This window comes from Mobula birostris, chromosome 16 (genome assembly GCF_030028105.1).
Source record: "Mobula birostris isolate sMobBir1 chromosome 16, sMobBir1.hap1, whole genome shotgun sequence".
NCBI classification, from domain to species: domain Eukaryota; kingdom Metazoa; phylum Chordata; class Chondrichthyes; order Myliobatiformes; family Myliobatidae; genus Mobula; species Mobula birostris.
In genome coordinates, this window is record NC_092385.1 from 28,226,644 (window position 1) to 28,253,221 (window position 26,578).

The following is a 26,578-nucleotide window of genomic DNA, read 5'->3' on the forward strand; positions in this document are numbered from 1 at the left end:
GAAGAATCTGTGAACTCTGAGAGTGTGACGACCTTCAACAGCAATTCCTGCAGCTGTCAGTGATATTTGCATGCTTTTTGTTTGACATCCTATCCACATAAACATCACCTTACTGATCCTGACATCACAGATAGTTTTGAAATCATACCACTGGGGGCTTCTCGGGAGCATGCATGGTATTCAAGTGCACATACCTTTGTTCGATAACATATACGGCACAGAATTGAGCGAAGGAGTATCAGGCATTATCTTTGAGTGGAATCCACATCAAATATTAACCGTCCTCATTCTGGCCCATGGGATTCAATTTGGTGAGATTTGTGCAATTATCCACAAGAGGCAGTTGGGCGCTCTCCCAGTTACTCAAGTTTATTGTGATCTATAAAGGCATATTTCATGCAAGTATAAAGAATCCACATATTGTTAATCAGAATGGTTAGGAGGCAGGTAATTGATGGATTTTGTAGAACAGCTTACAGGTCATCCAGCTCCGTCATACTACAACAGAAAATGCAAGTAAACCCTCAATTTAACCCACATATAGCACATACCAAAGCCGCATATATGTATATGGCATAATTTTCATTGAAAACTAGTCACTTCATAGAGCACTGATAATGTCAATGTGTCAAATATTTTTCATTGAATGTGTCTCAAACAATGCCTGTTCATTTGGAGATTATAGAAATGATAGGAGTTTAATTTACAAAACTGTTGATGTCACAGGTAGAATTTAAATTAAAAGATAATTCACAATAATGTGATATAAAAATGTTTTCTGTAATTTAATACAGAATAAACTTTAATATGCAAGTCAAAAGCCTTTCCCAAGAACATACCATGAGCTACAATTTGGATTGTGCAATCTGAGAGGGAAAAAAAGAAAGCAGAGACATAGAAACATAGAAAAGCTAAACCCCATACAGGCCCTTCGCACCACAATGCTGTGCCAAACATGTACTTACTTTAGAAATTACCTAGGGTTACCCATTGCCCTCTATTCTAAGCTCCATGTACCTATCCAGGAGCCTCTTAAAAGACCCTATTATATCTGCCTCTACCACAGTTGCTGGCAGCCCATTCCACGCACTCACTACTCTCTGCGCAAAAACTTACCCCTGGCATCTCAGGTGAAGGAAGGAGAGCAATGATACTTACTTTTCAATCTGGTTCCATGACCCTTTCAGTCAGGAGGTTGCAAATCACAACTCCTCCTGGAAAATGGCTGTTGCCTCTCCACCGAAAAAGCTTGTCCAACCTAACTTAAGACTGTATTTGTCTTAAAACTTTCAGAGATTTATCAATCTCTAGCATGCTTCTTTTTTTTCTAATAGGGATTAATGGCAAGTTTGTTTGCATCAGTTCTTTGCTTTGCCTAACTATTGGTAAGGATTTTTAGCTCCCCCTTTTACTTCAAGTGCCTCCACCGGCTGTTTTTGTAGTAGTATGGCAGCCTGACCACATACAGTATAATTGCTACTGCCCTTTTGGAATTGCCATTATTTTTATTCTGATTGTGGGAGTGGTGGGTGGAGATTAATTAAGGTTTATGATGAGATTTGGTAGTCAATTTGCAACATCCAGGTCAGATAAGTCCCTCAACAGCTATGCAAGTTCAGGCAAAAGTTTCCAGCGCACAAGACAAGTACACCCAACAGCACCGAACTTCAGCACATTCACACTGCCTCATGCTTTCCATGTCCTTTCTCTGTAGCATGAGTGACAATCAATTTGCACTGGATTGTAGTAACATCCACTTGTAACCACAATGATGCTTTGACCTTAAAAGAGAGTACAATCTATAAGTCTAAACTGAACTGGAGAAAGGATAATAATTTATTATAAATTTTATTTCAAATTAGTCCGGTATAAGATTGTGGGCCGAAGAACCTGCTCCTGTGCTATCCTGTATGCACTCTTAAAGCAGACCAAGTTCCACCAGTAACACCTGCTGCATTACCAAAACATTTATGATTTTTGAATAATGCTATACACACAATTGAGAAATGACAGTATCTAGGTTTCATATATCATCCAAAATTTGACACTTCCAAAGGTGTCCCCTCACTCCATCTGCCTATATCAAACTTCTACCTCAGAAATTCAGTCAAGATATGTTGAAATTTTTTTCATTACCAATAGGTCATTTTGAATTTGAACTAGTAATTCTTCCAACAACACACATCAAAATTGCTGGTGAACGCAGCAGGCCAGGCAGTATCTCTAGGAAGAGGTACAGTCGACGTTTCAGGGGAGTCCTGACGAAGGGTCTCGGCCTGAAACATCGACTGTACCTCTTCCTAGAGATGCTGCCTGGCCTGCTGCGTTCACCAACAACTTTGATGTGTGTTGCTTGAATTTCCAGCACCTGCAGAATTCCTGTTGTTTTAGTAATTCTTCCTTTTCTCTGCTCACTTTTCATTGTCTGATAAACCGGGGATATAGTTTAAAATTTCAGTTGCATTAGCAGTGAATTAAGCTTTGTATCTACTAGAAATTTGTGTTAGATGTGTGATAGAATTTCATCCAAATTTGAAAGTATATTTTATTCAACAGAAATAACTTGAAACTACAAATCATCCTGGACATTTCTAATCTCATCAGTCTTTATTTTACCAAAGAAGGTTTACATTTCCTCGGAACAAGCAAAAAAAATGTTAATACTGGAAATCTCAAATAAACCTGAAAAATGTTAGGATGGTTCAGGTCTTTGGAAAGAGAAGCAGAATCTATGTTCCTGGTCCGAGACTATTCGCCGGAACTTTGACCCTTCCTCGTTCCTGAAATGTTGTTTCCCTTGATGTTCCTGATTTGATCAGAGTTTCTAGCACTTTTTATTTTGATTTTTCTTCAGTTTATGATGCATCTACATTCTTATTTCAGCAACATTTAAATTGAAGATTTTAATACAACCTGTCAATCACTTGACAATAATGGCAAAAGTAAGAATGGATTACTCTTATGTGAAATGCAAAAGAATGTTATGAATACCATTCAAATCCGTTCCTGTGGACTTTTAATGGAGATTAAAAACTTGCTATCAGAGAAAAAGAATATTCCTTCTTGAGGAGCATTTGCGCGACGCAGCATATGGTTGTAATAAAAGGGTTCTAAAGTCTCCGGCTATTCATATTTAATACCATTGCAACGTGAATGCAAATTATATTTTTTTTCCTGTATGTGTGAAGAAAAAATACGTACTTCCAATTTTACCTTTTACATTATGCCAAGTTTGCAAATACACTTCAAATACGCAGGTAGCTGGATTTATCATAAAACACAGGGCAGGCAGCTAATAAGTATTCCAGCTAATGCATTGTCACCCTAAGTTTCAGCAACAATCGTCATTTCGCAGAGAATCTGATGTGCCTGCAATTAAATGGAACGTGTTTTTAAGCTGAAATCGCAACTTTAAAGCTATAGCACTAAAATGAAACTGAAGACAGGACCGTATTTTGTAGCTCACGTGTGAAGGTCCAACCTAGCTCACAACGCCTCAAGGCCCAGAAAACACACTGTTTTCAAATAGTACTGCCTCTTTTTTTTAAAAAACAGCGAAAGTTTCCGCATCATCTGTATTTCTTATGTCATTTGCCAAGAAAATAGCAGGTGGAGTGGTAGGAGCCCCGTACATCGGTTCCCCGTGCACATCGATCCCACTTAGTGAAATCTTTCAAAATTTGTTTACTCCTCTCCTCATAGATATAGTGCTTAGATTTAAAAAATAATAATACATAATTCTTTAAGACTTCTCCTGTCTTAAACACACTGTCCTCTTCTGCCCAGAGAAGCAGTCACATTAAAATGACAGACTTACCGCCGCTGTCAGAACCAGTAACCGTGAAGCCAAGGGAGGGAGGAAATATAGCCGCGCTGCCTGCTGGAACTAGTAGTTGGGAGACTAGTTACTTCCGTTCTGAACAAGGAAACTATCGTATGTGTACACTACAAATCCCAGCGGGCATCGCTCCATCGAGGCCGGCAGGCTTTGGGCCCCCAGGCGAGACCCCGCCCAAAGATACAGTGATTGGTTCCCATCTGGAGTGCGAGGACGGCGGTGGAGTAGTGGCGTGTGACTGGTGGCAGAGTTTTGTCAATCACGTTGCCGCGGTTTGGAAGGAGGGAGCGCACTGCGACCTGAGCTTCCTCGCGCACGAGGAGCGGCCGTTGGGGGCGCGCGCTTCGCCGATCCCCAGCTGTGCTGGCGCGCACATGCACGAAAGTCGGGTTCACTGGCTTTGAAGTGGCCCGAGGCGCACATGGTACTTCCTGTCCCGAAGAATGGAAAGCTTCCAGCTCGAGCCGACTCCGCTGCGAATCTCTGCGCGCTTCTTCAGTTCCCTGCTCCGCTGATTCCACTCTCGCCGAGGCAGAGCGGTGCTAATATGCTTCGGGATTAATGGTTCCTACACGTCGTCAGCACTACTCACCTTGTACTGCAGTTTCACTTTTCGAAGAAGGAAAAATCTCCTTGCCAGCCGACCTAAAGTACCCTACTCAGGCCCTCCCGTGAAACCGTGGACTTTCCTCCCCCCACCCCACCCCCTTCCCTTTCCCTTTTTCCCCCCGACAGTAAAACTATTCAACAAGTTGTGTTTGGATGTGCATTTGTCATGCAGGGGCTACTGGAACAGGGCTTTGTGCTTTTCTTCTGCTACACAGTCTGCAGGTTTTTATTCGCCGATTCTCTACCCAGTAAGTTTGCAAACTAATGAAACATGACTTGTCGGTGTTTCAGCTTGTGCGATGTTTTGTAAATCAAAAAATTGTTCCACGTAAAAAAACGTTGAAGCAAACCATTTGTGTCTGGAGCGGAAGGGTGCTGATTTGGCGCACGGCGGGATCGCTGGTTCCGCCTGGTTCCAACTGCGCCCAAAGCCCAAGATGTTGCAAAGATAATTCAAATACTGAGATTTATTTTAATCTTGTTTCAATGCATGTTACTGCAGTTTTCATTATTGTAAATGGTTAACCCTCCTTTTGGTGCAGTGCCAGCGTAAGCGGAATTCAGAGAGGGTAAAGTAGAAATACTTGCGATCCTCCTTTGTAACGATGAAAAAAATTCTTACGCATTTATTCGTCTGATCTTAAAACGCTAAAAGATCAACATCTGACGGTGGGGTTTCCAGATATTCAAACCGGTTTTGGAGCGAAATAAGTCTTTTTATTGATAGTCCATTCACTCTTGGCTGACCTTGACTGTACGGTCAGATTCCCACAGTCCTAAAATTTCTGAGAAGTCCAATTGTTACATATGGGCAGTCAGTTATCTACACCTAACCGAATATGGGTTTGAAATTTCCTTACGGTCTGAATTCATAACAGTTGATATTTTTATTTTAAACCCCTTTTTGTAAATTAGAAATGGAAAGCATATATTCGCCTTGGTTTGTTTAATGATTGAGGCTTGACTTGGGAGCCAGGGGAATCTGGCTGAACCTTTGGGCAGACGTGCTGTATTGTACTGTAATTACATTAAGGAGGCCGGCAACCAAGCGCATTTGAAGAACAAGGTCTGATGTAGGCTTGATTTGACAGTACTGTGAGTTGTGATTGATTAATACCGATGAACCTTGGAATAACTTGAGCTGCGTGTTTGAAGTAAAGTATGGTGGGGGTCGATTGTTTGGCAGTGGATTGTGTCTGTTGACTTAAGACCTTATTCTATGGCAGTCACATAATGAAAAGACAACTGTTTGTAAATGCAAATGGTACACTTACATAATTAAGAGCGACGACGGTAATGCATTCGTATCTAAGAGCCAAGATGTCTTTTTTTAAATTTCTGAAATTATGATCTATATTTTGCGAAATTAATAATACCGCTAGAAAAGTGGTTGTGAGCAATAAAGAAACACGCTATTGTCTCGGATTATCACATTTTGTCATTTAATAAAGATATGCAGATCTAATGAGTGCTCCCCATTCATTAGTACAGTAATTTTTTTAAGCTATGAGAAATGTATGAAGCTGTGCAGGGAATTGAATTTAGCTGCGCTCTTCGTGCCGCAGTCCATAACGCTGTCAAAATAAAGTTTACATGTAGGAAAAGCTAAAACCGTGGAGGTACTTAAAGGCACATTAGGGATTGTGTCCAGGAAGGAAATATGTTCTCTCTAGTACATTTGCAACCTAACACATTTACTTGGCTTGTCAGAAATAATTGCGATGTGCAATATTTTACCAAAAAGGTATTGAATATGTCAAGAGGCGATCGGAGAATCATCTCCATCCTTAATGGAAGATTGATGTACCGAGGAAGGAACAGCGCCCACATCACACAGCTTCTGGAGTCGTACTGTGAGCTCCAAGAAGCACGTACCTTTTTTTCTGTACGATGTTAGGCATAAATCAGCCCCGAAGGCTTTCCTTCTGAGAGTTTTGCATTTTTCTGACGCCCTTCCCCATGTTCTTGGCGACTACAAAAACGTAAAGCCAGGAACATATTTCAAATGATCTATGCATTTATATTTACTCCGTTTCCATAAATCGGCAATTCTTAAACTATTGCACGGATCCCACATCAAATTGCAAACGGAGTCCCAAATCTAATGGGAGACATTGCATGATCCGCCGAGCAATTTTCTCATATTTACGTTTTTTAAAATTAAGGTTTCCAGTAAGTGTCAGATTATTTTACCTTTATGCAAAGACTAATATGTTTTAGTCAATAGCAACGCTGTATGCAATTTTTTAAAAATCGATATCGTTGCCTTAATGCAGGCCGTCTTGACGTTACGGAACCGGTATACTTGTATCTTAACTGAATCTGAGATGCCCATTTCAGAGGTTTCCTTATTTGCAAATATTATGATCAGTAGAAAGATGCTGATTTAAACCTATGATACAAACAGTTACATCTTAAGCAATCGATTGCAATGACTTCAAGTGGAAGAAAAACTTTGCCTGCCATCATTCTTTCATTGCTTTCATTGGTTGTATTCTTTTCAAGATGATCGGACCCAAGAGAGACCAATTATGGGACAAAAGATGCAATTTGTGGGCTACATTATTCCTCACAGCATGAATTTACTAACTTGCTGTTAATCTTGTTTGTTGGCATTCAGTTGGTACGATTCTTGAAAGTGGGCGTATTTAAAAATGTGGTCAGCACTTCTGCTAGGAGACATAATACAGACACACAGGAATTGCTTTGAAGTTTTCCTTCCTCGGGCGTTTATAGTCATCAGAGGCGCTCACTGAAGGGGACATTGTGCCAGGAATGCTGCTTTAGTATGTCGGAAGCAAACTGGGATGTAACTCAATTCTGTGACAGCTGCTTATGTTTCTTTGTTTTAAAAAAAAATGACATTTTTAAATAGGATGTGTTAAAGCCTTTTGTCAGACACTCGTTTTATTTTAATGGAGGAACAGCAATCTGATCCCACTGGACAAAATAGAGACGCATTGATAATTGCACATGTTGAGGCTTAAACGTTGCTAATTTGGGATAACCATTTCTGTTGGTTTTAAAACTTAACTTGCTCGCCGTTTTAGCCTATTTTCAGGAAAGAAATGTGTTATCGTTATAACTAGACGTTTGAAACACACTCTCGAGGTTGCAGTGGGAGATTGCCAGGCGAAAAGAGAAAAAAATCAGGGCTGTGGGATAGTTTCCTTGAAGAATGGCAACGCTCTTACTGACTGCTGGGAACTACTGGCCTTGAACCAATCTAGTGGAGCCAGAACTTTCAGGATGCCATTGAGAACTTAAAGATCAGGATTGGGAGTGACATATGTCCAGTGTTACCGGCAGATGGAGTGGGCCAATTCGCAACCCCCACCGCCACCACCACTGCCGCTCTGTCAGCCACTTCCTGTCCCTTCTGTGGTAGTTCCCACTTCTGCCTCAGTAATCACTTCTCATACAAGAGAACCAGAGTGGAAGCGGGTCATCTTGATCCCAAGAGACTGTTAAAGAGAAATAATAACAAAATAAAATCATCAAATAAAAGTGGCAGTGTCAAGCACTCTTGCATTAAAATTGTAAACATCTGGATGATTTGTCTGGTATTTCAGTGGCTGGTTTAAACTCACCATAATTGATCCTATTTGGTTTCCATTCTTGAATAGTTTGAACCAATTGCTAATTGAACTAATTGTGTAATTTTTAAAAAAATGTTGAAATCAATGTAATGTTACTATTTCCCCAACCTGCAACATAGCTTGTCCGAGAATTTTAAAAATTAGAACCTCTTCAAAAATTTATAGGTTCCATTTTGCCAAGTTTTAACTGTTTCTGGCAAAGAAGCATGCTTTAGACACAACTGCTTACTTGTTATTCTTTTGTGATTGAGCAAGTAACTTTTTACAGTCTTCTGACTTTTGAGAGTCCTTCATTATTTTATTCCAACCTAAAATAAATTTAGTAACTTATAGTCTGTATGTTTTTGTCCTTTGAAGTTCATCCTATTTTGGGAAAGAAAAATAATAATAGGTATCGGCAAAACAAAACTGCTAAAAAAACATGATTTATTGTAGACTATCTTTCTTTAAACTAGCTGAAGCTTTTGCAATAACTACTGTTTTGGTGACACATCAGATTTTATTTTCTAATATGAAAATTTAGTTACAACTTATTTTTATTCTCAGTCATAAGAGACCACTTTAAGTAACATTGATATAAAATAACTTTGTGTAACTAAATACATATAAAATAGCATGTTTTCACAATATATTTTGTTCCACCATAATCATTGCATTAGCTTTGACTATTTTTATTATCAGTAAAACTAAAACAATAAAGGAAATCTGCATTTAACAATTACGTTTGAACATTATAAGCTCTAGTTTGATGAAATAGAAACAGGCTGAAACTGAATTCTATGAAACTATTCAATCACAGGGTGGAAAAAAAACAACTTACATTTCACATAATTCAGTTTTCATGATTTTAAAAAATGGTCATTCTCTCTGAAAGAGTTTTGCACTGCTTAAAATTGATCTCAATGCCTTTGAGATTTTATTTCATTAAGATGCACGATGTTGTATATGAAAGAATTTGAAAGAATGAAGATGTTTTTCTTCACAATGGGTTCCCTGTTTAAATCACGTCTTTCTAGTGCTTTAATTTGTCCCAGTGTAAATTCACAAAAATTAGTTTGTACCTATACAAACACAGCTCTCCATACAAATGCTATTTTCTTTATATGTGATTGATAATTCAAAAATTCAGTTTAGAGACTGTTACCCATGTTTTCTTCTGATTAATGAATTATTGGAAGGTTTAATTGTTGGTTTCAGTACTAACGTTTGGACACCAATGTTTTGAAAATGGATGGTGTGGGAATAATTAATGGTCAAGCAAAATAAAGTAATGCCAAGATATTGTAAAAGAGTAAGTCATAGAATTCATAAATTAAAAAGATCAAATAGATTCACAATTAAAAATGTGTATAATTTGAATTGCTCAGATCTAGCCATGCTGTTAGTCATGTAACCTGTCTAAAGGTAAATTCAGTTCCACCAACCACTATAGAAATTTATGCATGACTATGAATTTAAAGGATACATTTCATTCAAATTATTAAATAACAATAGTGACTAAATTTCAAAAGTAAATCATTGGCTGCTGTGAAATTTCTTAGAACGTCTGACTGTGCATGTTAAACAATTCTTTCTAAGTGCAATGCTTAAGGTAGGAGGATTACAATACGACTGAAAATTACACATGAAATTGACTCATAATTAAGCAATGTAGTGAACTGAAAAATAATCCAAGCTTTATTCTTGTTGATCAATGTCTTTTTCCCCTGCACACATACTCCCACCAAATAAATATACAACAAATCTTAAAAAGATTTTGATATTGTGGAAGAATCAAGATAATTAATTATTGTCCCTTCAACCAAATGGCAAAACCTTAATGACTTTTTAGCAACACTGTGACAACTCTGATCATTTTGCACTGAAATGGACTTGTTTGTTTTGTGACTTTTTTGTTGTAAAAATTCTGTACACATTATGTTTTTTCTTGTGAATGCTTCTATATGAAGCTTTGTCACTGTGATGTTGCTGGAGGTATTTTATTGCAACTCCATACACGTACTTGTCCAGAGGATAGTAAACTCAACTTTGAATCTCAAATAATTTGCTTTATAGTATACTATATATTACAAATATTTTGTAAATAATATGCTTCTTAAATTTACAGAAAAAGAAATCATGCTTACCGCATAACTAAAAATATTTAAGTTCCATTTCCTATTAATATTTAAACTAATGAACTTTTCAAAACTTAGCTAAGCTGTAGATACATAGTATAAAAATAAACAATGGGCATAACTATGGTGACCAAATAACAAGGCTAATTGTGCTCACTATTACCAACAATATGCTACTTCAATGTGTAAAATTCATGTTTTATGCTGCTATATGAATATTTGTACCTGTGATGCCTCTGGAAGAAAGTTCTTCATTGCACTGTGCATACGTGTACTTGTGCATTGATAGTGAGACAATATATTTGACTTTGATAAATTCAAAAGAGTATGTTTTGAAGTTAAATCTGAAAATCCGGTCAATTATGTCGACCCATTAGTCTCAGGAAAGTGCTGTATTCGCTGATTAAATTCACCACAAAAAGTCAGCTTTTTACAATTATCTATTTCCATGATCCAGTTAAGGGAATCAACTCGAGGACACAGAATAATAGCTTTTGCAACAGTCAAGTTTTAGTCCTTAATGTTTAGAGTTTTGAAGTTGTATTTTATTCTCCAGGTACCATTTTTCTCTTAATCTAGTTATTCCCTTGAATTTGTCTTCTGCATATGATTTACATTTAATTCAGCATCTTATTTCATCCCTTCTCTTTACCCTTCTTGCGATTATGTTATCGTTTAAGGAAATGGTCTGCAAACTGCTGTGTTCTCTCATGTCCCAGATGAAATGTTTTCTCCTCAATACTTTAAGCCATTTTCTGGACAATAATTTTTCTATGATCGGTGCAAGGATAAATCAAGTAAATGATAGTCCTGGATAGCCAGCAATTTTAATTTCTGGCTCTGTGAGATGTTATACAGTATTTAAAGATTATTTGTAAGAGGCATTAATTCTATAAATTTGGCTTTGGTTTTAACTATCTCCTAATTTGAACTAATTAATAAAAGTAGCATGGTCTTGGAACTGGACCAACAAAATTATGTAATGACAAAAAAAATCAATGATCCTGTCAGGACATTTGTCTAAATAGTTTAAAATGAAGTGAGTTGGATGTGGAAGAGTTGAACACCAAAGTGGATACTCAGAAATCTGAAGTACTGCAGGAAATTGTTGGGCACGGGCGTAGGTCAGCTTCCTCTTTGATATAAAACTGGACCTGCATTTAACAGGGTGGCACCAGTATTTGTTTGATGAAAAGTTCTTAAAAGCCGGAATATCCTGTTACTAAGTTTTTTTGTGCAAAATGAACAATGCTTTCTTATTGCTGCCGTAATCTATAGAATCGATCAGGAAATCATTCAGTGTGAGCACGGAGCTATGGTTTATTTAATTATTGAAAATTTCAACTTGTATCTAGAAAAATGGTGAACCATCAAGAATTTGGACATATCAGAATTAAGACACATAGTGTTCAGTATTCCAGTGAAATATTATATATTCCCAGCTGGTTAAAACTGGAATTTGTGGTTGTTGTCATGGGGAAAATAGAACCCGAAGTTGATGGGATAGTTTGAGGGTGTATTATGTTGATTAAATGATTAAACCTATTGTTGTAGACGTACAGAGTTTGACTTTCCCAACTATTCCTCTGGGTGGTGCACTTTATGGTACAAAATTGAGAATATTAGCCTGTGAGGGATTTTTAAAAAATGACTGTGGCTTTTATTTTAAATATGTGCTTTTGATTCAAATAAATTATTTCATTTTATGCAGTCTTCAAAAAATACAAGATTACCTCTGTCATTGCTGTGACTGCCCAATTATAAAATGACCAGCCGAGCAGATTGTAGTAGAGTTCACTTTTGCAGATTTGTGCAGTCGCGGAATAAAATCTAATTGAAATGTTTTGGAACCTTTTAAGGAGAATGAAATGTTATTGAGCTGCATGTCAGCCTGCTATTATGATTGTTTGAGAATAAGAAAACAAAGGAGTTCGATTTAATGCTTTAATATTTGGGAGTTAAAAGTGGAACACTTTGAATAAGTATATTCAATTGGTTAACTGTGTTGGTAAAGTTGACAGTATTAAAGATTTTTTGAGTGCGTATAAATATCAAGTATTCTTTTATATTAGAAACACATTAAATCACTGAAATTTTACATATATACTTTTAGTTGTTTTGAAAAAATAGCAACTTTAGGAAAGGTTAGTTTATTAAAGTATTTTAAATTAATTGTTTTATGAACAACGTGTGCAAAGAAGCATTAATTATCTGTGGTTGAGTAGCATCCTTTAATTTTATTTATGGCATGAGGCATGGTATAGTACAGCAAGTTCTCTGAGTAAATTTCTCCACGCAATAGGAAGATGTTAGATTGTACTTTGCTTGTCTGCTGCAGAATACTTTCCTGCTTGATTATCCAACAATTTCAATACCTACCAGCAGGGGGGATGCCTCCATTATGATGATGATGTAAGTTCCATTGCAACTATGCTTTTTTAAAAAAACTTTTCTTCGGTATTTCAAGAGATGATGAAACTTCTAATTATTTGGTGACAAAATAAAACTTAGTGACATTGAATGTTGAATCAGAATACTAAAATATCAATACCTTAATATGGTTAATGATAAAAAATAGAAAATCAAAGCAGTCACAAGGCATAATTGCCTTTTTTTATTTTAAAAATATCAAATTATTTTGTGGTTTTTTACATTGGTCACTAGTCAGATGGTTAGGCTGCTAATTTAGGTTCATGGTTATGCTGCTATTTGTAAAATAAGTATACTGTACTAATCAGGTCTACATTTCATGTTTCATTTTAAGTTGAATATATTGTTTTATTTGTTTGCGATGGACAAGTTCACTTGTCAAAGGTTCATTATGTTCATAGAATTATACTGGTCTCTAGGCTCAACTCATCCATGCAAGTCAAAGAGCCTATCTAACCTAATCCCATTTATTTCTGTTTAGCCCATATCCTTCCAAGTCCTTCTTATCAATGTACCAGTTCATAAGCTTTTATGCATTTTAAAGTGAGAAACAAAAACACACAGATGAGAAACTAGAAATGCCACTGTCATTCACTGCATAATAGTCTATTTTGCCCACTGTAACTGCTTTTTGTATTATAAAATATAATTGTAACTAGAAGTAGCAGTAGTCTTAACCAGTCCCTGTGTTCAAAAGTATTGTGCTTCCACTATCATTCTGTGAACTCTAAGATGACTGATGAGGCCAGTATGGGATCCACATCCTTTGGCAAAAGTGGGGAAAATCTGTCTACTGAGGAAGCAGGCAATAATATTGGCTGTTTATATTCTGTTATCTATGTGAGGCTTCTACTGAGACTCGAGATTCTCATTGCCATTCCCTGATGCTGCTTTTCCATTTTGCACATTCATGGAACAGATATTCCCATGAGTTCAAGGATGTTACATTTTCTCAAGAAAACTTGGAAAGCTTTCTTGATTTGATACCTCTGTTCACCTGGTGATCTCTTACTGTGATGGATCTCAGTGTAGAGAACTGATTTCAGGAGTCTGATATCAAGCGTGCAAACAATGTGCCCATCAATCAGAACCAATTGAGTTGATTAGAGCCTCTGTTGGCTTGAAAAGGACATGGTTTGTTAATCTACTGATGTATTCAGAGAGTTTTTCAGAAACATAGGTGATACTTTGCTAGTGCTGTTTCTGGTAGTCTTTGGTAGGCTGTCTCTGAAGTCACTTGTTCACCTGGACTTTACCTACACTTTCTATGTTCAATCTTTATCATTGAATTAATTTACTGTATAAAATAACAATCTGTTTCATTCAGAAATTAAATGCCAGTGATCCAGATGTTGTATTGGTTCTAAATCTGTGTGCTCGGTATGTAAAGATGTCACTTAAATTTACGGGAACTAAGGGAACAGAATTTTGAAAGGTTATTTATTCAGCCATTCATAAAAGAAATCAGTAATGCATGATATGAGTAACATTTTATGAATGAGCATTAGTGGAAGGGGATTCATTGGTTAGGGGAATAGACGGGAGGCTCTGTGGATGAGAATGAGATATCCATATGGAATGTTGCCTCCCACAGCATTAAGTGCAAGGGTGAGCAGCCAGACAGAGGTCATGGTCCACATCAATATCAATGACATGTGTAGGAGAGGTGATGAGGTTCTGCAGTGTGAGTTCAAGGTGCTAAGTTGAAGGATAGGACCTTAAGGGTTGTGAACTTAGGATTGCTGCCTGTGCCATGTTCTAGTGAGGCAAGAAATAGGAGGATTTCTATTAGCTAAGGAGATTCACATAGTTAAGGAGATGGTGCAGAAGGGAGAGCTTCAGATCTTTGATCATTTGGCTCTATTCCATGGAAGATTGGATGTGTACAAATGGTACAGTTGCACCTGAACTGGAAAGGGACCTTGGGGAAGGTTTGCTAGTGCTGCTCGGTGGGGGGAGGAGGTGGAAACCAAAGTCCCAGGGCAGATAGTGGAGTGGTTGCAGAGAAAGTAGATGTTAAGCTTACATATAAATACAGGAACCAAAAGGTTGAGCATAGTGGGTCTGATTTTTCAGAGTTGCACTTATTTTAATGCATGGAGTTTTGTAGGTGAGGCTGGTGAGCTTAGAGCATGGATCAGTATGACGAATTGTAATATTGTAGCCATTAGTGAGATTAGGTTGCAGGAGAAGCTAACAGGTTTAGGGAACCTTGAGCTTTTGAGGGAAATTGAAGCACTGGTTATGAAAGAGTTGTATAGCAGGTATAGGCAGCAAGGAACAATTGAGGTGCTTGATGAGTGTAAGAAACATAAGATAGGGGAGGGGAGGGAACGTCGACTCAGACCATGAGAGGCCTGTGTCGGGCATTTTCATACCTTACAAGGTGCAGATTGGAAGTCTGTGTGGGGCGCCACTCCTCACACAGATTAGAGCAATGTGTGATTAAGTGCCTTGCTCAAGGGCACAAATACGCTGCCACAGCTGAGGCTCGAACTAGCAACCTTGAGGTAACTAGACAAACGCCTTACCCACTTGCCCACGTGCCCAACGTAAGATAACTCGAGAGAAATCAGAAGGGTTAAAAGAAGGCATGTGTTTTTTTTTTTGACAGACAAAGTAAAAGAGAATCCCAAGGGCAAGAATCGATGAGCCGAATAGCCTAATTCTGCTCCTGTGTCTTATGGACTTCTAAATATGCATAAGGTCAAAAGGAAAGCAAGGTGCTAAATTGATTATCAGTGTTGTTATCTATTCATGGAGACAAATGTGACAGAGGAGATTTTAAATGGATGTTTTGCACCTGCATTGACTCATGAAATGAGCTTAGAGTCTGTAGAACTGAGTCAAATCAGAAGTGAGATCATGGACCGTATCTGGATTACAGAAGAGCACTTGCTGTCTTGAGACAAATTAGGGCTGATAAATATTTAACACGAGGAAATCTGCAGATGCTGGAATTTCAAGCAACACACAAAAGTTGCTGGTGAACGTAGCAAGCCAGGCAGCATCTCTAGGAAGAGGTACAGTCAACGTTTTGGGCCGAGACCCTTCGTCAGGACTAACTGAAAGAAGAGCTAGTAAGAGATTTGAAAGGGGGAGGGGGAGATCCAAAATGATAGAAGAAGACAAATGTTTGTAGGGTTGTTTGCCAAGCCTGGAGGTTTGGTCTCAAAACGTTTCATCACAAGTTGAGGTACACAATTGAGCATTGTTTCTGCCAGTACTCATGTTTATATTGGTTAAATTTGCTATTTCACTAGCTGCTAGTCTCTGCTGGGTACTGGCCGACTGGATAGTTGAGTGAACTCTGCTGACCCGTATCCGTGGTTACTAGCCATTATGAGTGTTGGTTCCTCAGGTTTCTGCGGTTCACCCCTCGGCCCCAGTCCCGCAGAAAGATAGGTTCATAAATTGTGTCCCATTCAATATGCTTGTTAATAGTCTTCCGTTGAGAACCAAGCTTCTAATAATTCTCTTGATGTCTTGTTTTGTGCTTCTGCCAGGATTTTTCTTCTTTCTTCTTGAGGTCTGCACTATTGCAGGGAGTTTCCATTCAGTTGAATAACATTTGAACATAGCATCATTTGTGGGTGATAAAACCCCAGGGCCTGACAAGGTGTTCCATTGGACCCTGAGGGAGGCTAGTGTAGAAATTGCAAGGGCACTGACAGTGGCATTAAAGTGTCCTTTGCCAAGGCTGAGGTGCTAGATGACTAGAGGACAGCTAACTATAAGGCCATAATACATAGGAGCACAATTAGGGCATCTGGCCCATGAAGTCTGCTGCGCCATTCAATTACGGCTATCCTTTTTTCCATTTCCTCCTCAACCCCAGTTCCCGACCTTCTCCCTGTAACCTTTGATGCTATGTCCAATCAAGAATCTTTCAATCTCTGCCTTAAGTACACCCGGTGATCTGGCCTCCACAGCTGCATGTGGCAACAAATTCCACATATTCACCACCCTTTGGCTAAAGAAATTTCTCTGCATCTCTGTTTCGAAAGGGCACCCCTCTATCCTGAGGCTGTTCCCTCTTGTCCTAGACTCTCCCACCATGGGAAACCTCCTTTCCACATCTACTCTTCAATGAGATCTCCCCTCATCCTTCTAAATTCCAGTGAGTACAAACCCAGAGCAATCAAACGTTCCTCATATGATAGCCCTTTCATTCCTGGAATCATCCTTGTGAATCTCCTCTGGACCATCTCCAATGCCAGCACATCATTTCTAAAATGAGGGGCCCAAAACTTCACAATACTCAAGGTGAGGCCTTGCCAGTGCCTTATAAAGCCTCAGCATCACAACATTGCTCTTGTATTCTAGACCTTTTGAAATGAATGCTAACATGGTAGTTACCTTCCTTACCACCAACTCAACCTGCAAGTTAACCTTCAGGGTGTTCTGCACAAGGACTCCAAAGTCCCTCTGCATCTCAGATTCCTGGATTTTCTCCTCGTTTAGAAAATAGTCTGCACATTTATTTCTTCTACCAAGGTGCATGACCATGCATTTTCCAACATTGTATTTCATTTGCCACTTTCTTGCCCATTCTCCTTATCTGCCTAAGTCCTTCTGCATCCTACCTGATTCCTCAACACTACTTGCCCCTCTACCAATCTTTGTATCATCTGCAAACTTGGCAACAAAGCCTTCTATTCCATCATCTAAAGCATTTATATATGGCATAAAAAGAAGTGGTTCAATTATTCGAGAAAGATTCAAAGAATAAGCTGGGCAATTATAGGCAGATGAGCCTGACATCAGCAGTGGGTAAATTATTGGAAGTTATCTCAAGAAACAAGTAGTTAGGTAGACAGGGACTGATTAGAGATGGTCAATGTGGGTTTGTGCATGGCAGGTTGTGTCTAACCGATCTTACGGAGTTTTTAGACGAGGTTACCAGGAAAGTTGATTAAGAAAAGGCAGTGAATATTGTCTCCATGAATTTCAACTTGGTCTTTGATAAAGCCCAAGATGGAAGGCTAGACAACAAGTTTCAGTTGCTAAGCATTCAGGATGAAGTAGTAAATTGAATTCAACATTGACTTTTTGGGAGAAGTCGGATTGGTAGTAGATGGTTGCCTCTCTTGACTGGAGGCTTGTGTCTAGTGATATGCCACAGGAATCGATGCTGGGACCATTGATGTTTGTCATTTATTTTTAACGATTTGGATGATAATGTGGTAAACTGGATCATCTAATATGTCGATGTCACCAAGACTGAGAGCATCACAAACATGAGAAAATCTGTAGATGCTTACACAGGACTTGCACAGTGAATGGTAGGGCACCAAGGAGTGCAGTAGAACAAAGGGGTCTGGGAATATAGATATATAATTCCCTGAAAGTGATGTCGTAGCTGGATTGGGTAAGAAAGAGAGCTTTTAGCACGTTGACCTACATAAGTCAAAGTATTATGTACAGGATTTTGGTGTTGCCAAATTTGAAGTATTGTGTGTCTGTTCTATTGTAAGAAAATATTCTTGATTGAAGCATGAGGTGAATTGGAGCAAAGAGATGTCCAGCTTCAACTAGAACTGATTTTATTGATAGGGAACTATATCAGTATTCTTGGTTGAAAGTGCCACTTTCCTTTGATTCATATGTAGAGCCCTCTAAATTGCAGCTGTCAAAAATTCATTAATTTGAAAATTCTGCCATGGCTATCTGGAGCACCTGGTTACTAGCCATTTTAATTTTTGTTCTCATTCCCACAATGATATGTCTATCCCCTGGTTCTTCCACTGCCAAGGTGAGGCCAAATGCAAACTAGAGGAACAGCACCTTTTATTCTCCCTTGGTTGTCTATAACTGTACAGCAAGAACATTGAATTTTCCAGCTTCTGGTAAACTGCTCACCGTCTTATTTCTCTCCTCCTGATCTACCGATTTATTCCTACACTCACCTTTTGTTTGTTCCTGCGCTACCTTCTCCATCTGCCCATCACCCACATTCTCCTCCAACTGGATTCCCTTCACTATCTTGCTCCCATCTGATTTCCCTAATGATTCCATGCTCCACCACCTTCATTTTCAATCTTTTGTCATTTCCATCAATTACCTCCCAGCTTCTGTTCGTATTTCCACTCTCCCCTCCTCCACCTTTCTATCACCCCTTGTCATCTGAATCTACCTATCACTTGATAGCTCCTGCGCCACCTGTTCCTTTCACCTTTTTATACTGGCTGTCTTCCTTCTATCCTTCAATCCATTTTAAGGGTCTAACACCAAAATGTCAACTGTCATCCTTCAGAGATGATGCCTGATCCACTGAGATCCACCAGCATCATTCATGTTGCTGCAGATTCCAGCATCTGCATTCTCTTGTGTTGTCAGGTACACACTATACGGCTTTTATTTCTATTATTGGTAGGGGCCTCTTTTGAAAATTTGCTTGGCTTTGAGAGCTACATCCAGACTGAAGGAATTTATAACCATATAATTCAGTTTGAAATGAATGAGGTTTGGGCCAAGTCGAGAGAGATCCATGTCATTTTGTCCTCTGTCTCACAGATGATTCCTGACTTACTGAGAACTTTCCAGCATCTGCAGATTTCCTCTTGTTTGCTGAGAACTTCATTTTTTTTCATATTTCAGAAGTTGGTTACCCCATGATATGTGACTTGCCTCATCACTTCCCCAATCTACAAGCCACATTCAAAGGATGTAACTGAAATACCAAAATTTTTGCCTCTGCACTAGAAGTATAATGTGCCTCACAGCAAACAGTGAAATATTTGACCACCTCAGATTCAGATTTTGATTTATTTATCATATGTACGTCGAAACATGCAGTGAAATGTGATTTTTTTTTTAACTACCAACACAACCCAAGGATGTGTTGGGGTGCAGCCCAGAAGTATTGCTACAGATTCCAGTGCTAACACAGCATGTCCACAATGCTCGGCAGAACAATACTGAGCACAACTAAACAGAACACAACAGGTAGCTAAACTAGTCCCTTCCCTCCCTGCCTACTTCCTACCCACCCACACAGAAGGATAGACCTCCAGTTTCCAGGCTTTGGCCACTGGGTTTTGATGTTTGGTCTAATAATTGACCTTCAGGCTCCAGTCTTCAGTATTGTCGCTTGGACTAGCTGATGACAGAACACTGAACTCCAGGCACGCTGACTGCTCATAAGGTCTCCTGGTCACTGGAATTCAAGTGCGAAGTGGAGGTCTGACCTCTAACTCCTTCACATCCTTGTCCCTAAGCCCAAATCTGAACTTTAACTCCCCTCTCTGTCTCCAGAACCATCCTTATAAACAAATAAAAACTAAGTCTGAGCCACAATCTCAATGAAGACTGCAGCTAAACCTATTATGATCTTTACAGCCCCCCATCCTTCAGTTACCCCTGCAAAAGAGGCAATGCATTTCAGCTTCCCATCAACTAGCAGGATCATAACTAAAGCTCATTTATTCCAATTAAAAGGCAAATTTCCAAAACTTTTCTGTGGGGCTCGATAAAAGTCAGTCTAAAGCAAGTTGGTGTCTTCTGCTCAAGTTGACTCTCAGGAAACCTGTCAGTGACAATGATTCTCTTGAGTACATGATATTCCCCCATCTACCTGGAGCAGGCTTTCTTCTGCACGGCCAACACTATGTATTAATTTTACCTACTTGAATTAGTTTTACAATAAGACAATGGATAGATGTTACTTGAGAATTGCCCTACTTCGTGAGTGTGTACAGTATATATTATGCGCCATACACTATAGTCTCTTTTAATCACAATTTAATACTTGCATCAAAACATGTTCAGGTTGATTTTTCTAAGTTTTACCTCCCCTCCCTCACAAAGATATTTTTATGGGATGGAGGTTTCCAGTGTGTTGTAATTTTTTTTATGAATATGGAGAATACTAGCAGATTATTTATCTACAGAGGACATTTGAGAGAGAAGGAAAGGGACTTGTACAGTGAAAATCAGACAAAGAATGGCGAGACTCATCTGGAGCTGATAGCTTTTCCATGTCATGAATACATAAACACAAACTTTATAGTCTTTTTCATGGATCCAACTGACTCCTAGTTTTAAACTATCTTGTCTCAAATATTCTTCATTTAAGAGTTTGAACTGAATTCAAAAGTAGCTGCCTGCCTTAACTGTGTTATGTGCAAGACATGCTGAACAAGTTGGAACTGTTTTGGTTAAATAGACAGGTGATAAATACTCAAAAGTATTTGTTGAGTTAAAGTTGGATATAAGTCTATCAGCAGCTGATTGTTTGAACTTGAGTTAGATCTTTGCTGTCCTGTTCCATCCCTCTGAATTTCTCAACTAATAGAAAATTTAAGATATAAAGGCCTATCCTGTCCGGGAGGGGAAAATATAATTTGCATTGGTAATTTTCCGTAAGACTTGGAGTAGAAGAGATACAGACTTGGTGATATTGCTTTTCACCGGCAAATTGCAGTCTTAAGAGACCATGCAAAGTTTTGCAACAGCATGTAATTGAGAGAAATAGAATATCTGTTTCTACTGCAAGAAATCACTTTTCCAGTCTGAATGTCAAAAGTTCACTGAAATGAAAGCAGACACTGCAAGTGTTTTAGGAACATGCTGTTGCACAGGCCAAATCCTGAAAGCAAGGGATTCCCATTTTAAAGTTAGCAGGCACTACTGTAGGTATCAATTCTTAAACTTCCCACCAGAGCAAGTCTCCAATTAGGCAGTTTTCCATGTTGACAGGTACCCTATCTCAGAAGCCCATTATTCTCTGAGGATGGAAGAGCTGTCTGCCTGATACTGCTTTCATGTAACTTTGTGGCCATGACTTTTGGTTCTTTCTAACTGATCCAGCTGAAGCAGTTGATTCATGTGAACTCTGACAAATCCCACTATTATTCTCATTTTTATGTCATAAGAATACGGCATAGAATAAATCTGTTTATCTTGTTCCTAACACTAGAGGATTGATGATGCTAACTTGAGTTTACCATCCAGAAGTGCTGTTTGTATTTGTCTCATACCCATTCTGGAGAAAGAGGGCATACGTTGCTGGTTCAAAACATGCTGCATTTCAGGAATAGAAACTTAAATGATGATGTAAAAACTTTGACAGCTGGCAAAGCCTTGCTTTCAGCTTTGCTGGCTAACAAACGTAAAAGGGATTTTTAAGTGTCGTCTTTATCACTTGTGCCAGTTCATGATGCTAATTCTCCCCTAGTACACATTTGCGGAATCTCAGCCAGATTGAGACTTGCTGCAGGACTCCATTGAGAATCCACAGGAAGAGTGAATTTACAAGCTTGATGTATTTTACTGCTGCATAAATTCGGGGCCTCTGCATTTAACTACACTTGTGTGGGTGACCCACACTTGCTGGAATTTCACCAGGTAAATGCCATCAATTCCACTAGGAACTGCTTGTATTTAACAGTAAAATATAGGACATATATGGTGAGTTTATGATGGTAATTCAATGTTGAGATGTAGCTTTTCAAAAACTTCATATGCAAGGAGAGCAAAACGACACCTTTGTCCATTTGAGACCTATTCAAGCACAACATAGTACACATAATGTTTTAGTAAATTTTTAAAATACAACTCAAAACATTTGAAAATAATGGACTGCTGTTTTGCTTCTTCTTCATCACTAACTTCAATTATGTTCACAATAGGACTCCCAGAGATAACTGTCATAAGTAACAGAGCATAGCCAAACACAAACTTTTTAATATGTGGGAATTCAGCTAGTTTTCAATTCATCACAGCAGATTTCCAATATTTGTGTGGAGAAAACTCTAAGGAAAGCCTTCAAATACTTTCTAACAGTGCTTGGGTAGTATAGTTGATTACCTATTGGTGATTTCAAGAGTCAATCAAACTTTTGTACCCTAGCTTGTTCGTAACAAGTAATTTTGGAGCCATATTTTAGCCTTGTTCTATTGAGCTTTGATCACATGGTTCACACAAAGCAATAACATCATATTTCAAAAGGAATGCCAACCACAAAATCAGTTTTCTGCCCCTCACCATGAAAAATATATCATTGCCAAAGTGTATTTGATTCAAGTTTGTAACACATTCAAAATGATGCAGAAAAGTTTTTTCTGCCCTCTAATCACCTCAGTAAAATTTAAGATTTCAATCTGGTTAATCAATGTCATATTTTAGAATGTGCAGCAGTATATTGTTTGAATCTAATGTCCTCTGCTTGGATCAAAACAAGAAGAATAAACCATTGATGGACATTTTTATTCAAGGTAATGTAGAATGCCCTTCCTGTAAGGACTACAGGGAAATTAACTGATATAAGTGCAATGAATTGAGAAGTGTTACTGTGTTAAATTGAGTCATAGCAGTGCACTGACATCAATACTTTCAATAGATTAAAGAAGCAGGGTTTTATCTTGGGAATAACACCTTTTCTTAAAAAAAAAAGGCTTACCAACCTCAAAACAAGAATAGGAAACATAAATGAGTGTTAGAGAATTATGGCAATCAAAAGGTACTTGATTGCAGGAAAAAATGACAGTTAATAAAAGGTTGAAATAAATTGAGTACAATGGATTCTGGTTAATTGGGACACAATGGGACCAGTACATTTTGGCCCAATTAAGCAGCTATCCCAATTAGCCGAAGTTTGATGGAAATATTTTAAAATGTAAAAAAAGGCAAACTAAATAAATTATGTATTTAAATAAAATATAGAACAAAACAGTTCTGACTTGTCTTACTACTTACTTCTTGCCAACTATCAGTAACAAAAATCATTGCATTTTGAACATAAACATGCACAACTGATGCTGTTTAAAATCTGTTTGCTTGAAGCATCGTGTACTGTCCAATGGCCATGCATGCGCACGTGATTGATGCTAGTTAGGAACTGTTCAGCAACAGTCTCCTGTCCCAATTAAACAGCATAGTGTCTCAAATAAATGAGGGGAATCTCAGCTATTTTTTCAATTAATGTTTTGTTCTGTAGGAGTTGTTCCAAATAAACAACTGCCCCAATTAACTGGAATCCACTGTTTTTACGGAATTAAAACAGCTAGAGAAGGAAAGATGTGAAGTGAATGCAGGTAAAATAACTTCTATCATAAAATTATTTTAACTTAATATTTTCACTTTTGACTTAATTCCACATTTTATTTCTGATGTTCATTTTTCTTTAGTCTTGTGTGATAGCTGTGAACTAAAAATAGATAAAACTCTCAGGGCTTTCATATGGGATTGTTTTTGTTTGATAATAGTGTCAATATTAAAACAAAATAGTGCAGTAATTGAATCAATTGAGACTGAAGCTGGCATATTAAATTGCTTTACGTATCATGGTGAATATTTTTGATTGCTAGCCAAATGTAATATTTTTGATTAATTTTTATTCTGGCAAAAGTGAAGTTAATGTTGTTGAAATGTTCTAATAAATAATAAATTTCCTGATGCTTGTTTCAGAACAGCATATAATTAAAGTTTATATTTGCCAAATAACATAATATCTTTAAAATGTTTTATTAGTATGACTGAATTTGGTATAGAAAATTCACAACTCTCCTCTCAGCCTGCCTATGAAATCTTCATTTGCATTTTGTTCTCAGCATTGCATTAGAAGGGGATGTTGCCGGAACAGATAATAAAAGCTGAAAATAAAAACCTAAAACAGCAGATGCTGGAAATCTGGATGCAGGCCAGTTCTGCTGTAGGTTAACTACCTGTGATATTAACTCAAATCTTTCTATCTGCATTGACAGTGCCAGGTCTGCTGGGCATTCCCGACAGTTCTGAACTTAATTTGACAACTTTTAACATGCTTCTTGTTTGCTTGTTTTCTATCTTTTTAACTGTTTTCATTAATTTATTAACTAGACTGTTTCATCAACAATTTATCACCACGGCAATCCTGGCCTTGCCCACTGAGGAGCATAACAGTACAGCCTCTTCGGCCCACAAATGTTGTGCCAAGCTTTTAACCTACTCTAAGATCAATTTAACCCTTTCTTCCTACATAGCCCTGATGGGGAGGAGAGGAGAAGATGGCGGGGTGATGCAGTGCACGCAGCCGCTCCGAATTGATATTGTATTTGTGAAGTAGGTACCGTGCACAATCCGGATTTGATGGAGACAGCCGTGAGAAGCACGGAGGAACATCTGGAGAAACTTCTGAAATGCCTGCTTTGCTGCCGCTGCTACTGTGCAATCGAGAATCTCCGGAGGGGAATGCCCCAAATCCTCGGCTTTGCCTGTTGTTGGGCCAAGGTCAAAGCACTCGGCAGAGATGGTGCTAGGTGTCAGAGAGCTGGTCGGAGGCTTAAAGTTTTCGGACGGACTTGGAGTCGGACTGTGGTCGGGTGCTTCCAGGATGCTGCATCGGCAAGTTTGCGGCGCTGGAAGCTCATGGCAGGAAGAGTTTTCTTCCTTCAACCGTCTGCGTGGGATGATGGGACTTATGAGAGACTTTGAGACTTTTTACCATGCCTATGGTCTGTTCTTCTATCAAATTATCGTATTGCTTGCACTGTTGTAACTATATGTTATAATTATGTGGTTTTTATCAGTTTTTTTTAGTCTTGGTTTGTCTTGTGTTTCTGCGATATTCTGGAGGAACAAATTGTATCATTTCTTGATGCATGCATTACTAAATGACAATAAAAGAGGACTGCGTGTCCTCATAATCTAATCTAATTTTTCTATCATTCAAGAGTTTCTTAAATCCAACCAATGTTTCTGCACTATTCCACGCACCAATCACTCTCAGTGTTTTTGTTTTCTACCTCTGACAACCCTGCATACAATCACCTTAAAATGATGATTTTATTCCCTCTTGTATTAGCTGGGAAAAAGTCTCTGGCTGTCCACTCAATCTATGTTTCTTATAATCTTGTACAGCTCTATCAAGTTATCCTTTGTTCGCTCAACCTATCTTCATAAGACATGTCTTCTATAACTTTATCTTGCAGTTCTTGAACATCCCCTGACTATAGGGTAAATACAAGCAGGTTTTTTCGACTGAGGTTGGGTGAGAGTAGAACTGGAGGTCATGGATTAAGGGCAAAAGGCATGAGGGGGAACTTGGGTGGTGAGAGTGTGGAACAAGCAGCCAGCAGAAGTTGTAGGTGTGGATGCGAGTTCAATTTCAACAGTTAAGAGAAATTTCGATAAGTACATGGATGGCAGGGCTATAGAGGTCTAAGGTCTGGGTGCAGGTCGATGCGACTAGGGAGATTGTTCAGCACAGACTAGATGGGGCAGAGGACCTGCTTCTGTGCTGTAGAGTACTATGACTCTCTCATTAATACAGGCCAGCACACTATTAACCATCTTAACAACCTGACTAACTTGCACAGCTACTTTGAGGTATCTATGTACATAGACCACAAAATTCCTCTGTACCTTCAGACTACCAAGGATTCTGGCTTCAAATTTGACCTTCCAAAATGAAGCACTTAACACTGAAGAGTTATGAAGAACTCTTCAATCTGAAGTATTAATTTGCTGCTTCTTTCCTCAAATGCTGCCTGACCTATTGAGTTTAAAAGCTGAAAATGTTGGAAATGCTCAATAACACCCAGCATTTGCTGCTTTTCAGTATTTCCTCTATTTACATAGATTAGATTTACAAACATTTGCTAAATACCACACATTCTTTTGGTTATGTCTTAAATTTACTAAGCTATTTTGCCCTTAATAATAGTGCATCACAGTCTTTGTAATGGAATGTACCATTCCTTTTATATGTAAGTCAAGAAATTATTATTCTGTATTTCTAATAGAGTACGAGCATTTAGCTCTTATTGTCAGGATATTAAAAGAATGGAACAGCCTTTTGGGGGAAGCTAGAAGAATTGAACAAAATCATTAAGGGAATAAAGGTGGGAAGAAGTATGATAAAGGCAGTTGTTAGAGTCGGTGGTCTTGTATTAGTAACCTTTCCTTAGAAATGGAAATAGGGGAATTGAGTAGGTAAAAGATGGACCACATTAATACATATGAAGGTGATACTTTGTGTTCCTGGATAAATGCAATAAACCATG

General features: G+C 38.3%; 2 protein-coding genes across 4 annotated transcripts in view; one reads left to right on the top strand and one right to left on the bottom strand.

Annotated features, from left to right (window-relative positions):
* LOC140210856 (bis(5'-adenosyl)-triphosphatase-like) overlaps positions 1-3,865 on the bottom strand; it is a 998,443-nt gene extending 994,578 nt beyond the window's left edge. For both annotated transcript variants that reach the window (XR_011889312.1, XM_072280116.1), the window contains exon 1: positions 3,818-3,865. The gene's annotated coding sequence lies outside the window, so the exon portion shown is untranslated. The remainder of the gene's footprint in view (positions 1-3,817) is intronic.
* A 202-nt stretch (positions 3,866-4,067) lies between these two features.
* Positions 4,068-26,578, top strand: part of LOC140211072 (receptor-type tyrosine-protein phosphatase gamma-like) — a 677,613-nt gene continuing 655,102 nt past the window's right edge. The window contains exon 1 of one of the 2 annotated variants that reach the window (XM_072280498.1): positions 4,068-4,695. In XM_072280498.1, coding sequence (XP_072136599.1) covers positions 4,614-4,695 — 82 coding nt within the window. In that variant the 5' untranslated portion in view covers positions 4,068-4,613. The remainder of the gene's footprint in view (positions 4,696-26,578) is intronic. The other variant, XM_072280497.1, reaches the window with a different exon arrangement.